The sequence below is a fragment of the Acanthisitta chloris genome, unplaced genomic scaffold (assembly GCF_000695815.1).
Source record: "Acanthisitta chloris isolate BGI_N310 unplaced genomic scaffold, ASM69581v1 scaffold3441, whole genome shotgun sequence".
Taxonomy (NCBI): Eukaryota; Metazoa; Chordata; class Aves; order Passeriformes; family Acanthisittidae; genus Acanthisitta; species Acanthisitta chloris.
This window is the reverse complement of record NW_008657467.1, coordinates 76,250-91,386: the sequence shown is the minus strand read 5'-3', so window position 1 is coordinate 91,386 and position 15,137 is coordinate 76,250. Positions and strand designations below refer to the sequence as shown.

Here is a 15,137-nt window from a genome sequence, read left to right as displayed (position 1 = left end):
GAAAGAGTTGTTACAAAGTAGTCCTTTCTTCCTAGTTCATTCAGCAGCTGCAGTTGTAGTTGGAATAAAGGATCCCATCGATTGGTTTCAAATTTGAAAATTATACACTTGCAAGCTGCTGCTGTGCCACTCAATAGAAAGCAAAGAGACACAAACTGTCTCTGATTTTATCAGCTGCAATTTATCATGTCCTCTGGCAAGGTTTCAATAAAAACAGAAGGTTTTGATAATGGTAAGAGCTCCTGTGGTAGGATTTGCTGACACCTGTACAGGCATTTTAAGGTCCAAATGTAGCTGCCTTATGTCAGACATTTTCACCTATCTTGTAGTTCTTCATTCCACTGTGGAGTGAAATCCCAAAAGAAGGGATGCAGATCCACAGGCAGTGTAGAGATATGGGCATATATGTATTACCTGAATTGCAAGTAACAAATGAGAATAAGTTATTAAACAAAAACAAGTAGAATGTGATCTCTGTATCCAAATGTATGTTTTTCACATTCAAAGACAGCTGTAAATATAAGCTATTTGCTGCAGTCTCCCTTTCCTACAAAAGTTTACTAAGCTTCGTGGACTAGTTGAGGATTTGGCTGCTTCAGGTTTTGTTTTCATTAGGGAAAAACAGGAACAATCTTGTGGAAGTCCATCAGATTATATGGACTTGTTAAACAGGTTTGTATACATCAAACCTCATAACTTCCTCAGGCTTTACTTTTCACTGGTTACCGTATCTGAAAGAGTGATCTCTCACTAAGGGCCTAAAATGCCTCACAGCACATAATTTCTTTCACTTTACTGTCCCAACAGCAACAAAAGAGGATAACTTTTTTTTTGCTTCTTTTTTCCATTCGTCTGACTAGTCATGTAATGCAAAGAGAACAGTGGGAATTTTTAAGCTTGTTTACAAGTGTTAGAAATGGAAAAAAAATATTATTTGATTACAGTTCCTTCCTTTTAAAAATACTACCAGATAAGTATGTGTAGAAAAAGTTAAAGGATTCATTTTCTATCTATGAGTTGCACACTGAATCAAAGAAGAGGCCGGAAGGTACATCTGTACAAAGTAATTGGCACTCAAAGAGAAAATGGTTAGCTGTCTAACAGTGCATTGGGGTCAAAATCTTTTTTTATAATAATAATATAGTAAGACACTTAATATAACCTTGAAATCAGGAACTTTTAGAAGAGGTTAGGTGAAATGCACAGTGCTATAGCAACCATAAAGCAGATGTATTTCTTATTGTTCTTTTCTAAATTCAGCTTTTATTAAGTAGAGTGGGTGATAATTTTTTTGTTAAATTGCATATTTAACTGTATTTTTCATTTTAAAAAATTGTGAATGTCAAGGTAACAATAGAATACATGGACATATAAGTGTAATTTTTTTCCCCAAGCGGCTTATTTCCTATAATTTTTAGAACCAGTTCATCTCCTACAGAATAACCACACATCAAACTTCTAGAAAAAAAATTAAAAAGTGTGAGATTTAGTATTATGCACAATTCTGTATTAAATTAGTATATAACCCAAGCTTCTTCAATCCTACATTCTTATTGGTATTGGGAGAGTATTGGGGAGTACTTTTTGTTGTTGTTTCTTTCATTTTTTTCCCCAAATATAAAATAAGGAATATGCAGTTATCTAATACTCTGTAGGATATAGTTGTTATATGTTTCTGAGACTTGTGCATGGTATGGGATTGAAAAAGGGCAAGGGATACGCAGATTTATATTAAAATGACCCCATCAAAACAGATCTCTTATAGACACTGAAGTTGAAGTAATGAATTCATTAAAATTTTTTATTCTTGTCAGAATTTTCTCCTATGAGAATAAGTAGAAATTTTAGTAATAGTTTGCTTTTGTATTGCTAGGCATTGATATGCAACATTTTTTGTTAATCTTTTCCAAAATGCAGAGAGATCGGTGACAATGATGACATATTGGCAGAATATCAATCACAATAATGACTGTAGATTATGTCTAGGGCTAGGATACACATTATTACAGAAATTCAGTTATTTTATATTGGGTTTTGATATAATTTAATCTGGACCAGACTTTGGATGTATTAGCATGTGTTTTGTAAACTATATATTTCACAGTAGTGGTAACTCAGAACTGCAAATATTTCTTGACATTTGTTCCTTGCAGCAAGAGGACTGTTGTTGGATCTAGCTTCCAGTGCCATCAGCATTAGTCAGATATAAATCTTTCTGGTACAAGAAGTTTATGTAATGCACATGAAAACATATGCTTTTGTTCTTTGTTTGATTTAAAAGATGAGAGTGGGAAATAAATCTCAAAATGTTGTGGTTGTTTTGCCTTTCTCTTTCAGGGCTGGTTTAGCCCAGGTCAAGTGTTCGTATTAGATGAATACTGTGCTCGCTATGGAGTGAGAGGCTGTCACCGACATCTTTGCTATCTCGATGAATTGATTGAGTATTCAGAAAATGGTTCTGTCATTGATCCCACCTTGCTCCACTACAGTTTTGCATTTTGTGCTTCTCATGTTCATGGTAACAGGTAATTTCATGATGCACTTTCAAAGTAACCATGGTAGAGTTGGACTTGATGATCTTTGAGATCTTTTCCAACCTGGAAGAGAAAAAAAAAATAAAAATGCGTAGTCTGAGTTAAAGTATTTATAGGCTTTTGTATTCACCAGGTAGGAAAGCTTCACAGAACAGAAATCAGTTCATGAAAGTTTTTTTAAGGGTTATTAGAGGTTCTATACAGATTACCATTAAAAAAAAGATAATCTTCTTTCAGTGTGTACTGTCTTCATGCAGTGTGTTTCCTTGGGCATTGTGTAGACAACCTGATTCAAGGCTACAGGATAGCATCCTGTTAATGGGTAGTCTTCTTCATTCTGCATTTATTTTGTGTCATGAATGGTGTTTCCAGGGAACCTGTTGAACAATTCACAGTTTAAGGGAAGTTTTGACTCTTTTTCTGCCGTTTGTATCTTGGCAACTAATCATACTATACTGAGTTCTTCTGGCTGTGCTACCACAGAGAGAAATAACATACATTGGGAATGTGGTATGACCCCCAGCCAGGAAGAGCTAGGATGCTTCTGGAATCCTTTTCACTAGAGAGGTAGACTGCTTCAGGAGCTATTGGTCACAGTGATGCTCTTGGGCTGTTGTCTTCATTCCACTTTCAAGTGAAAGACACAGAAAAACTTAAGCTGTTACTTTGCTATGCTAAGCACATTCTTTAAAAGAAGCTTTGCTTTGTCTGTGTCTTATTCCAAATTGTGATAGAACTAGCTCTGCTGTTGAACAGCAGGTATTGCAGATAGATCAATGGACAGCTCAGTTCAGAAGGGACCATAGGAGGTGTCTAGAAAAACCTGATCCTGCTTGAAGCAGGGTCAGTTATGAGGTCAGATCAGGTTGCTCAGGGCTTTGTCCTGTCAGGTCTTTACCCATTTTGAACCCTTCTAATTTCAGTGTAGTTATATCCATCGTCTTTTGTCAACCTCCCAGTACACCTAGAGGGCTGTCATTCAGTCCCCCTAGACACCACCTATTCTCCAGGATGAATAAGCCCGGGTCCCTCAGCCTCTTCTCAGAACAAGTGCTCTGGTTTCTGACTATCACAGTGGCCATTCACTGAACCATGTCTTCCTTGTATTAGAGTGAGGAGTGGGGTAGGTAGTTTACCAAATTGGAGGAGAACATGCCTTGGGTATAACCCATTCTGTGCACTAGATTTGTAGACTACTGTAGGAAATGTTTTAAAATTTCAAAACTAGCAAGGGAAAACTCAGTAGATCTCCCCCTCCCAAATGATCCAATCTTGCCACTAGGGGAAAACCTAGTCACAATCCCAAAAAGCAATTACTGTGATGCTGTCAGGAAATCTGCAAAACTGAATCCTGGTAGAGATTGGGAGAGAGATATATTTTCTTCTCAAGATGTATGCTTATGTTGCTTTGCAACCAGTCATCCACAGAGGCTGTTTCACTTGTCCTGAAGCCAGTGAAGAGGGGCAATCCTTAGGAAGGATATTGTTTCCTTCATTGGCTCAGACAAAGCCTCGTCTGGACCTGGGCATTTGTGACCTGAGTGATTTGGTAGTGGTAGATTAACAATATGTAATCCTTGATAATAATATCCAAAATTGAAATGTTTTTGAAAGTGCTTGAAATACTGTCAAGAATCTTATCATTCATACCAGTAAGTTAGGAGATTTCTGGCCTTTACTTGGTAACCTATTCTCTTTTAAAGCATCCTGCTTTCTCGGTCCCTGAAAAACCTGACACATTCATATTTCCTATTGAGTCTAAGTCTTTGTTGCTTCTCGCCTTTTTATTACTGGTTTCAACCTAAGAAGACAAATATACAGTGATAATTGCTCAAACTTATTTCAAGAATTCAAAAGAAAGCTAGATACATTTCTTTTTATTTCATAATTTAAGTGAAGGACAACAGTGTGCACAATGCGTGAAAATATCTCAGGGAGCACATCATTTACACAGTGGTAAGCACTCCGTATTCTGTCTATTCCTACTGTACAGATATTCACTGAATAGCATTGAGTGTTTTAGGAATAAAAGAAGTGTTGAACAGAGAGGGTTTGACTAGGACTGAGATATTGTAAAAAGGAAGAAAAAAGAAACATGAAGAAAGAAGAAAAGTAAGTCAAGGACAGAAGCAGACACTCAGTGAGAATGACAGACACACATATATGTGCACATAATATATCCACTCATTCATCTGCCTCAGCACTAGGAAATAGTAAAAGGGAAAAAAGAATTTCACAGACAATGCACGACAGGCCAAAGTTCTAGGCTGATCCCTGGCATTATACATCTTAGTTTTATAAGTCAGGCTGAGAATTAAAAAGACCACAGAACAAAGAGCTTTATACTCTGGACATGATGTATTTAATTTATGTCACCTTTGCTTCACAGAGGGATCTTAGGCCCTCCACTAGCCTGAGAAAGATCATCAAAATTGATCTTGAAGTCAGGCGATGGAGGAATATCCAGAAATGCAACCATATCTGTAGTTCATATTATCCATTTCTTTTAGGTATGAATTTTAGGTAATCTAGTAACATCAGTTAAATGATCAGATACAGGTGTCACTCGCCTTCGTTTCTGGCAAGAGACTCAAGCACAAATCAGAGCAAATCCACAAAATATGCCAGAGCCATACCAGGACATGTGCTGAGCACAACTATGACTACATCTGATTTCCTAAATAAAACTGGTGAGGAAGCAGTTTCATGCAAGGAGACCCCAGCTGACCATCCAGTCATAGGCATTGTCTGAGATCTCGGTCATGGTTGTGGGATTGCGTGTACTGAGTACTGCTTCCCTGTAGACTTTATGAACAAGGCTGAATCAGCTTTGACTCTTTCAACCCTTCGTATGTTTCCAAAACTCTTCCAACATGTTTTTTAACCTTCCCTATGCTCTTTTGCTGCACCCCAGGACTTGAAACATAAACTCTGTTTCATGCTGCAGGCTGTAATGCACTTATAGGTTGTAACACAATAACCGTGGGGTTGTGTCAAAACACCTGGAATAAACATGTAAAGTAAATTGTTGCCCTAGAGCTTCAGGGACATTGAGGAGCAGAGACCTGAACCAAGCTTTGGTGCAGGCTGTATGAAGCAAACCTTTTTTCTGATCTCAGGACCAGAGAACAGTTCCCAGCTGTTTTCTTCCTGGGACAAGGATATAGGTAACAACTTCCCATAGACTTACCAAGCATCCTGGTACTTAGTGTGTCTTATGTCAATGTTCTTGGTTTGGAAAGAGAAATGTTTATTTGAAGTCAAATACAGTGTGTCCTTGACTGAGGAATTCAAACCGTGTTTGTGACTTTCCTGCTGGAAAGAGTTAGTCCGTTACAACTAGGCGAACAAACTGCTTATGTAGAAAAGGTATTTCTGCTTTGTGGATGACATTTTTAAGACAAAAAGGAAAATATTGTTACTGAAAATAATAGCCTTGCTATTTAGCAAAAACACGTCCTTGTTTGTGAATCAATGATTTTCCTTCTAGTAAATAAAATCAGTTTTCATTGGCTGTACTTCTGGTGCTATATAACCTTACAATAGCATCTCCTTTGGCTTCTCATTGCAATATTTTTCTTCAGAAATGTTCCACTATATGGTGCCCATCAAAGTCATTAGTTCACAAGTAAAGTTTTTGTACTGCAGTTTTGTGTACACCTGTGTATTCCTGGTGAAAGTGGGGACAGAAGGAACTATAGGATATTCCTGAATGCTGACATTTCAGTCTAAACACTCCAGGTAGGAGCTATTGTTTTCTTCCCCAGCACGTTCACTTTTGCCTACTTTTCATGCTGTGACTTATATTCAGTCCCTCTTGTCTGAAATGAATGCTGGTGGGTACCACAGGAAGTGCAAAGTGACTTCTTTCCACCTGCTGAGTTACAGACTGAATTGAAAAATTCAAAATTCAAGCATATTCCCTGGTTTTACCTTTTTCTATTCAGAAAGAAATTTTATTTATTGGGAGTTCAGATATGAGAAGTGAATGTGAAAGTAAATCTACAAAAATCAGTATATAACCAAAGATAAATAGTTTCTTTCTGTCTTCATTGTAAAATCTTCAGCACATGTGTGTTTGCACAGAAGTACAGTCGTATTGAGTCAGGGTTCTTCTAAGTCAGTCAATCACCTGTCTCCAGCATTGACATGTTTAGAGTTAAAACCAGTGCAGCATATGCAATATTTCCTCTTTCAGACTCCCAGCTCTGCAGTTCAGAATATGTCTGTTTCAGGTACCTGTCCGTTGCACCTCTGAACCTCTATAAGCCCTTTTCACCCGAACACCTTTGGCAGCAAGTTCCACAACTCAGCCTCCTCCTTTTTGAAGGACTCTTGCTTGAACTTGACTGGTACACATCTCATTTCATGCTCTGTTGCTATTGGAGAGACAAAGGAGAGGAAAAAGAAATCCTTTTCTGTTGTCTCTTTGACATTTAAGATTCAAGAAATACGAGTGAACTATGCAATTATTACACTGGGTGGAAGTTTTCTGATAGTTCCTTATCCTTTTCTGGCAATTCCCAGTGTTGATTTGCTTCTTTGACTGTTGCTGAACAGGGACAGTTTCATGGAATTATCCAACATAACACCAAGATCTCTGTTTTGAATAACAGCTGATTTTTCCTTATATTTATGTATGTTGATCATTGTTTGCTGTTTTATTGGTATTTGATTTCATGAGGTTTTTCTGGAATTCCACACTATGCTGTATAACTGTCATTACAGTTACTTTTGCTATCACCTCAGTTCTTAGCAGTTATCCAGGTCATTTATGAATACTGTAAAATAATACAGGTCTCAGCAGAGATCTCTGCAGAACTCTACTCAAAACATACCTTCACAGCAGGTACTCACCATTTATTCCTACTCCTGTAAAGATTCCTATTAAGGGCTTTCACCCTTACTCAGTGGCTACTTAATTGATCAGGGATTCTGACAAACGAGCTTTAGAAACCCAGGTACATAAAATGAGTCAGGTCATACTCATCCACCTGGTTTTCTTCCCTTTAGAGAACTTCAAAATCAAAAGGTAAGATTTCTCTGTCATGGCTTCAAACCCATACAGACTTTGCAACTTTTCTTTAATTTATATAATTCATATAATTCCTTATATATCCTTATATTATAGTTCCTTCTAATTTTCTGAAAAGTATTTAAAACTTACTGGCCTGTAGTTCCCCCTGCTTCCCCTGGAGACTTTTTCTGATCTTTAAATTGATCTCATATTCTCCCATTCTGATTCTGGCCTCCCATTCCTCAGGAAAAAAGGCAGTGCTCAGTGAGAACTTTTACATAACCACAGGTAATTCATGTTGCCAGGTGGCCCTGGCAACTTACTGCTGCCCATATTTCTAATTTGTTCCATAAGTGTTCTTTTGGTTGCTTTAATGTTTAACGGGGTTCTGTGCTGAAAATTAAGAATTCTTTTTCTATGAGCTAAAAAGGGTTTAAGCGTGGCAATCTTCTTCATAATAATTTCCTTCATAATAATACACCAGTACAAAAAATTCATTTCCTATCTCTGTAGTGGCCTTGCCCTCTCTGAGAGCTGCATTTAGATCCTTGCCATCATTTGGCACTGTAGACTCTCTGATAGGCTTCTTGCTTCTGTTATGCTCAGAGGAAATATATTAAAGTGGAATAAAGGAACACGTAAGAGAAATGAAACTATGGAAACTTTGGAGAGTGCTATGCATTCATATATTTCTTTTCATTTTTCAATGTTTTGTGATAAGAACCATTTATTGCAATTTTACACTTTCTGTCAAGTGATAAAAGAATGCTCAGAGAAATCATCACTTTTAAATCTGGGACAAGGAACAAAAGTAGTTATCAGTAGGGTTCTCTCTTGAGTTCAAAGCCAGAAACAAAGCTTTTGACCCTGTTGCAGGTATCAAATGATGCCTTTTGACTTCACCTTTAGTTAAAGGAAGGCTACTGTCCTGTGTTGGAAGGTGTCCCTAGCTATAAGAATGTTATCATAAAATGTGTCCTCACTACAGTATTAACAGAGGCACATTTTTCAATGTATCAAAACTAATCTGTTGCTGAAAAGCCTCAGAGAAAATGTCAATACAAAATTAAACATAATTCACACGTTATTAAGAAATATCAGGACAAAGTTCTGCATATTTAAGGTGATAACTTTCCATCTTAGGCACAGCTAATGCTCTTACATACTCTTACCTTCCCTAAACATTATACATTGCTTTCTCATTAATTTTAACTGATTACTGCCTACACATAGCTTTATACTTTGGATAGAATTATATAATATGAGTACATGCTTTGCTTTTCTGTAGAAGAGAATTAATGAATTTTATCTAATATATAACTGCATTAAAAAATCATTAATATTAACCTGATTTATCACCTTAATCTGTTTTAGTGGCCTTCAGAATTGGTCTCCTTCATTCAGTTGTGAAAAAGAGAGTATGACCTGTAAGCAGATGTAGGAGCAGCCTGAGACCTACATACAGCAGAAGGCCCTATTGTGCCATTTTTTTGTCAGAATGTTTGAAGAATAGTTAATATAAACAACAAAATACTCGGTCTTCAAGTCTCTGCTGGTTAAAGCTATGTTTAAATGCCATGTGACAATGTGCTCTCTTCATTTTCTGTTGATAAAAAGACGTCTGCTCTGCCTGTTTCATAGCTGATAATGTAACTCATTGTTCGTCTGAGATTTCTCGGACATAAACCCTGAACTCTGCAAAAGCTTTAATTAATACAGTTGTGTTTTAAAGGAAAATGAGGGTATTAATGTCTTTGAATATTAAAGTCCAACAATTAGATAATAAAATTTCTGCAGCAAAATTCTAAGCAATTTTGGTTTACTAAGAAACAAGCAGTTGAACCTTTATCTTGCTAATTTGAAAATTTTCACTTTTTTTTCATTTGACTGTGCATCCTGCCGAATTTAAAAACAAGTGCTCTTAGAAAGCACTGAGTCTTCTAAATCAATTTGTTTCTAGGAGCCAAGATGCCATTTAAGTTTGGTTTTGTTTCCTTCTGTGCCCTTGAAATGTAGTTTATTATAGAAATGTCTTGAAGTAAGACCTTAGCTGAAGTCTTTTTCTTTTTTTTTCTTTTTCAGCATAATTTGTCATCTTTCTCTGGCAAATTCTATTTGGTCAGCCTACCTGTGTTTGTGTATGTTATAGTATCAATCTGTGCATTGCTCTCCTCATACTCTTTAACCCATGAGACACCAGTGTTGGTCTATTTTTTCAATAAGGAAAGCTCATTGAAAAGACTTTAAACATTTTTAAAATATGTAAAAACGCACCAGTATCAATGATGTTCCAGAGGAAAAAGTCAGCCATATTCAGTTAGATTTTCCAAGGCTGTCTCAGCAAAGCAGTCTCGTATAAGGTAGCAATTCACACTCCAAGAGGCCACTAGGAGAAGCTGTTTCCAAAGTTGAGGGCTGGAAACAATCTACAGTCAACCCAGTGTCCATGATATTTAGTTCCCACTGGAACTGGAATACAATTTTGTATCATGTGCCATAGCACAGAAGTCTTAAACCTACAATGCATCAAGCAACCTCTGCAAATTATTGCAGGTTTTAAGACTTCTACACATCAAAATATTTCTAGAGGGTACTCCGAGTCTTAAAGGATTATATCAAGTGAGAAAAACTAGTCCATTCCCAAATGAAAATCTAAATCCACCACCTAATGAATCAGCTTTTCTAGAGTAACTGCTATCAGGCCAACAATCTTGCAAGATTGTCGCAATAAAAATTTGTTCTAAAATTTTGGTCAACCTTTGGTTTTGGTTTATTATGTAAGTGGTTTATGATCAAATTGCTATTTTCCACTTGAATTTACCAGATGTAGTTCATGAGGTATTTATTTCAAATCTCTTTTGATATTTAAGTCTGAGTGAATTAAACAATTTGAGTTGTTGACCAGAGACAACATTACATCTATGCCAGTTAGTCTGTGATCTAAGCAGACAAGACAGGCCAATCCAAATCCAATTGACGAAGTTCTCAAAAAATTGGAAACTAATATAAGTGAGAGAGAGAAGCCTCCTCAGGTTTTGAGTGTTCACTCTTTTACCTAGTTCTCTAATCCTAAAAACAGTTGCAGACAATAAAGACAAAAAAGAGTGTGGAGGAAAGGAAAATTCACTCTACTTTCTTGAGAAGATAATGTTAAAATGAAAACTCTTCTTAAGACAGTCCATCACTTTACTTGGCCAAGTTCTTGAAAGAGAGGTCCCAAGCTGCAATAAGAAAGCTCAACACAAGCTCTGAATTGAAAAAATCAAGTCCAAACCACTCTCCATAACATTTGGGATAGTAGGAAGCATACATTTGTTGTTGCTTCTAGTTGCAAAATAGTTCTTGCATAGTTTATGGATGACCTAAACCTTTGAAAACCAAATGACTGCTTGAGTCTGATTTTATTGGCAGGCACAGTAAGTTGTAAATAAAAAGAACCAGCTCAAAATAGTGCTATTTTATTTTATTCAATCTTTAAAGCAATTAAAGAAAAACTATCTGGAAGATTAAATGAGTGGGAATTTTGAAACTTTCTTTCTCTCATCTCAGAGTCAGATTCTTTTTTTCTGTGGCTTCTTTTTTTATCGGTAGTAGATATTCCCAAAAATACAAAAAATTATCACCAGTACAGTACATCTCAGAATTGTGATGCAATCATGCATTTTTATATTCTGCAACAAGAAGAAACAAAATTATGGTTCAGAGTTGGTGCTATTTTCTCAAAGCATGTTTTCAAGAGACATGTTTTTCAGTGCTATAGGTGGTACAGTTGTCTAACACCTTTTTGTGTGCTCCTTTTCTTCTGGGACGTCTGCTTCTATGCAAACATCCACTGAAAATATATTTAACAGTTCTAAATATTTTAGGTGTTGTCAGCAAGGTTCTTTATGGCAACACACTCAGTGAAGTGACAGGGCCCTGGTATGTAGTGATCCTAGCCTTAGTGCAGGTTGACAGATATGACATCCTACTGGCTCACCTTTTTCACTTACTGTTATCTGGACCCCTAGGTCTTTTTTGACATATATATGACATGCCTCAGCGAGGCTTAATATGACAGAACTATCTGCTTTATCACTCCAGAGTGAGATCTCTCCTGACAATGAAATCAGACAGTGCAATTTACTTAAATTTGAGCTCATTCCATCTGTCAGAAGGCTGAGGTAAAGTATCCTGGCATCCATCAAAAGCGAGAAGATAAGTTTTTTGCTCTTTCACATCAAATTTATACAGTGGTATATTAATGTGCCTAGTTACTCTTATCCCCACCATATCTGATTTTTTATTGTTGTCTTCACAATAATTTAAGGAATTCAGGCATTCCTTCCACCTTGACTTGACAGGTCACAAATATAAGTGATTTAAAGGGTAAGAGAATTGTTTGTGTCATGACCAGGTAGCAACTTATCCTTCCCAGATCTAAGTGTAGTGCAGAAAGTTAAACAATTTAGGAAGAAGATGTTCATAGAATCCTAGAATGATTCTTGAAACATTCACAGAGTCATGTCTTTCTTCATATCATTTTACTACCATTTTCTCAGTTTTAGAAATGCTGAGATACTTTTGGAGGCTCTGGAGAAGATAATTGGGCAGATCCACACTTAGTGTCAGGCTTGGAAACTCAGGTGGGGAGCAGTAACTGATTTATTGCAATGGAGATGGTAGTTGAGAAAGTAACAGGAAGTTTTCAAATATTGCTTTTTAAACTATGCTCTATGTGGGGAAGTTGTGACTGCATGGCAAAAATGCCATTTGGGAACTGTGTATTTAAGTTTTTTTAATTTTGTCATAATTTTAATATAAATACCTTAATAGCATATTTAGGCTAAGACTTTAGATGAAGCATGTGCTTAAAATACTTAATACAAGACTAGTTGTTAATTATTGGGACTTAAATTTGATGTTTGAAAAATACCAGTGCTTTTGTTTTTTCAAAGACTTTTGTGTTGCATCCTTAATGCGGTATTTGTAAGAAGTCTTGATTACATGATGCTATTTGTCTATATAGGGTGGAGAATCAAAATCTATGCTCAATATACAGGAGGATTCCTAGGTGTTGCCTGATATGGCTTTTCTCACTATAGTTTCCCTCCCACCTCTATTTTAAAATAACTTTCAACCATATTGTGCCTCTGGGAAAAAAAAATGGAAGATTCAAGGAGTTGAAATTTAGCAAGATTTGAGTTGTCCCCTCTACTGTGCCAATAGTGCTAATTTTCATGAGAAAGGATATTGTCTACCTTTTGGAATGATTTGGGAGAGATATAGACTATCTTGTGTTCATACTGGGATTAGGTAGAAATTCAGGACTTGAATGTAAAAGTTCAGCTCAAAAGGTAAATTGTTTGTCTAGTTGCAGTCTGTTCTTTAGCTGTGTTCACAAGGAACTGTTTATCCTTCGAGGCAATGGGGAAGGGGAAAGGTAAATTAGCACACAGATTAACTGAAAGCTTAAGAAATAAAGATCACTGTTCAAAGAGGAATCGGTGTGAAGAGATATCAACAATTATTAAATATTTGATATTACAGGCCAGATGGAATTGGAACAGTATCTGTTGAAGAGAAAGAAAGGTTTGAGGAAATTAAAGACAGACTTTCCTCCCTTTTAGAAAACCAAATAAGCCATTTCAGGTGAGTGTATAATTTATTCAATAAATGCTAAGTCTTTTCTGTAAGAATTTTCTCATGGTGTTCAATTTTGGTCTTGAATAAGTGGAGTGAAAATAAAATAGTCTGGCTTCAAAGAAATTTTGGATAGATTAAATATGGAATAATTTATTTACACAAGTGGTTGGGCTTAAAATTTAATTGTGTATCAAATGGGTTGTATTTTTCTATGGTAGAAAAGATTGCGCAAGAATATAGGCCTCATTTTTGTTGATGCTTTTAAACTTCAAGCTTTGTATAACTCTTAACAAAGAAAATTTAATAAAGGTCACTGAGCCATAACTATTTCTAGATCAGAAAAATCATATGAGTGAAGAACGTCTTTGATAGATGGCAGCTAAAACTTTTCCAGGTGTCTAATGTAATTTTCTTGGTTTGATGATACACTTATCGATCCTAAATCAGCTAAGGTCCATCATCGTCAATAAAGAGTTTGTCATATTAAGGGTTGTCAATACCAGTAGAAGATGTTTAGAGAAGGAGTACAAGAAACAGAGCAGGAAATTTTGCTATTTTGTAGCAATTGATGGTTTATGGAGCTTAGCATAAAAATGGCATGCAGACGACCAAACCTCTTTATCACACTAAGCCAAGCTCTTTGGCACTTTTCTGTCCATCTAATCCTTTTTAAAACTATATTTATAGAATCTTTTGTCTCTGTATCACCTTATGATGACTAGTTCCACGGTTTAAATAGTGCTGTGTGAAACAGCTTTCCTTTGGCATGGCTGGCTATAAGTGAGTTGAATGTCCCTCTGGCATGATGAGGTAAATGTCTAGTATACACTGGCATCATAGGTCGCTGGGAAATTTTTTGAGCATAGAGGACATATAGGAGTCTTCACCTGAGACTTCATACCGATATTAAACTAAAGAGAGCTAGGATTCTCCTTGGAGAGTATTCCTTTTGGAAAAAAAAATTCTTCCTTTCCTTTAAAAATTCTTCCATGACACATTTCCTGTTTCCTCTCCTCCATGGGAGTAAAGAGCTCTTGGCAAAGAAATGATACAGAGCAGCATAGGACAGAGCACTTCCCACCCAGTTCTGGGAAAGGCAGGAGGAGAGTCCAGACAAAGAACATCATCTGCAGGTGGAAGAAAAGCTTTTTTTCTGTAACAATCTCATGTTTAAAAAAAAAAGTGCTGGTAGCTGTGACCCAAAAAATATTGAAGCAGCCGAAGCATTCCAAATACGTACAGAGAGAGGAGGGAGATGGAGCAGCAAGAAGAGAGGCTGCACATCTCCAAAATAGATCTGACCTCCAGGCCTTCACATGCATGAGACTAATTACAAAGTGTGTAATAATGTCTAAATAATCTTTGGAGCGGGAACAAATAAAAACTCCCATCATGTCTGCTTGCCTACACATTAGAATATGTTGATGAGCTTGAGCTACATCAGTGACCATAGAATCTTTCTACCTCAGACTTGGTGGGCTTTGAGCAAATTCAGATAACATTAGAAACTCCTCCTTGAGAGCAATTAAATGTGTCATTCAAAGATAAATGCCTCTATCCTTCAGGTGTCTCTAAGGTTTGCCTTAAAGTCCTATTTAATCAATACAGGCAGTGCTCTGTCAGGTGAACAGCAATTACTGTATCTCTTTGTGAACAAATGTTAGAAATAAAAGAAAAATTGGTAGAATGTCTGGATTTAAATAAGGATACTGGCATAATAGTGGAAGAAGGAAGAATAGATAGTGCCCTAGAATATGAATTTATAAAACATATAAAGTCACAATATAGGTCATCCTGGTAAAGCATTAGCAATAGCATTTTAAATAAAACCTTGACTCAAGAAATGTAAAAAGATCACCTATATCAGTTCACAAAGAACAACCTTGGCTGTGAGATTGCTTTTTTAAGAAAGCATGGTATTAAAACAGCTCTGTATTTGTTGTGATAGCTGTGAAATGCAG

At 36.4% G+C, this 15,137-nt stretch overlaps 1 protein-coding gene across 1 annotated transcript in view; it reads left to right on the top strand.

The window, feature by feature from the left end:
• LOC103811720 (calcium-dependent secretion activator 2-like) overlaps window positions 1-15,137 on the top strand; it is a 132,549-nt gene that overhangs the window by 44,105 nt on the left and 73,307 nt on the right. Inside the window, exons 8-9 of the mRNA XM_009084709.1 lie at window positions 2,338-2,525; window positions 13,081-13,182. Of these exons, the coding sequence (XP_009082957.1) occupies window positions 2,338-2,525; window positions 13,081-13,182 (290 nt within the window). The remainder of the gene's footprint in view (window positions 1-2,337; window positions 2,526-13,080; window positions 13,183-15,137) is intronic.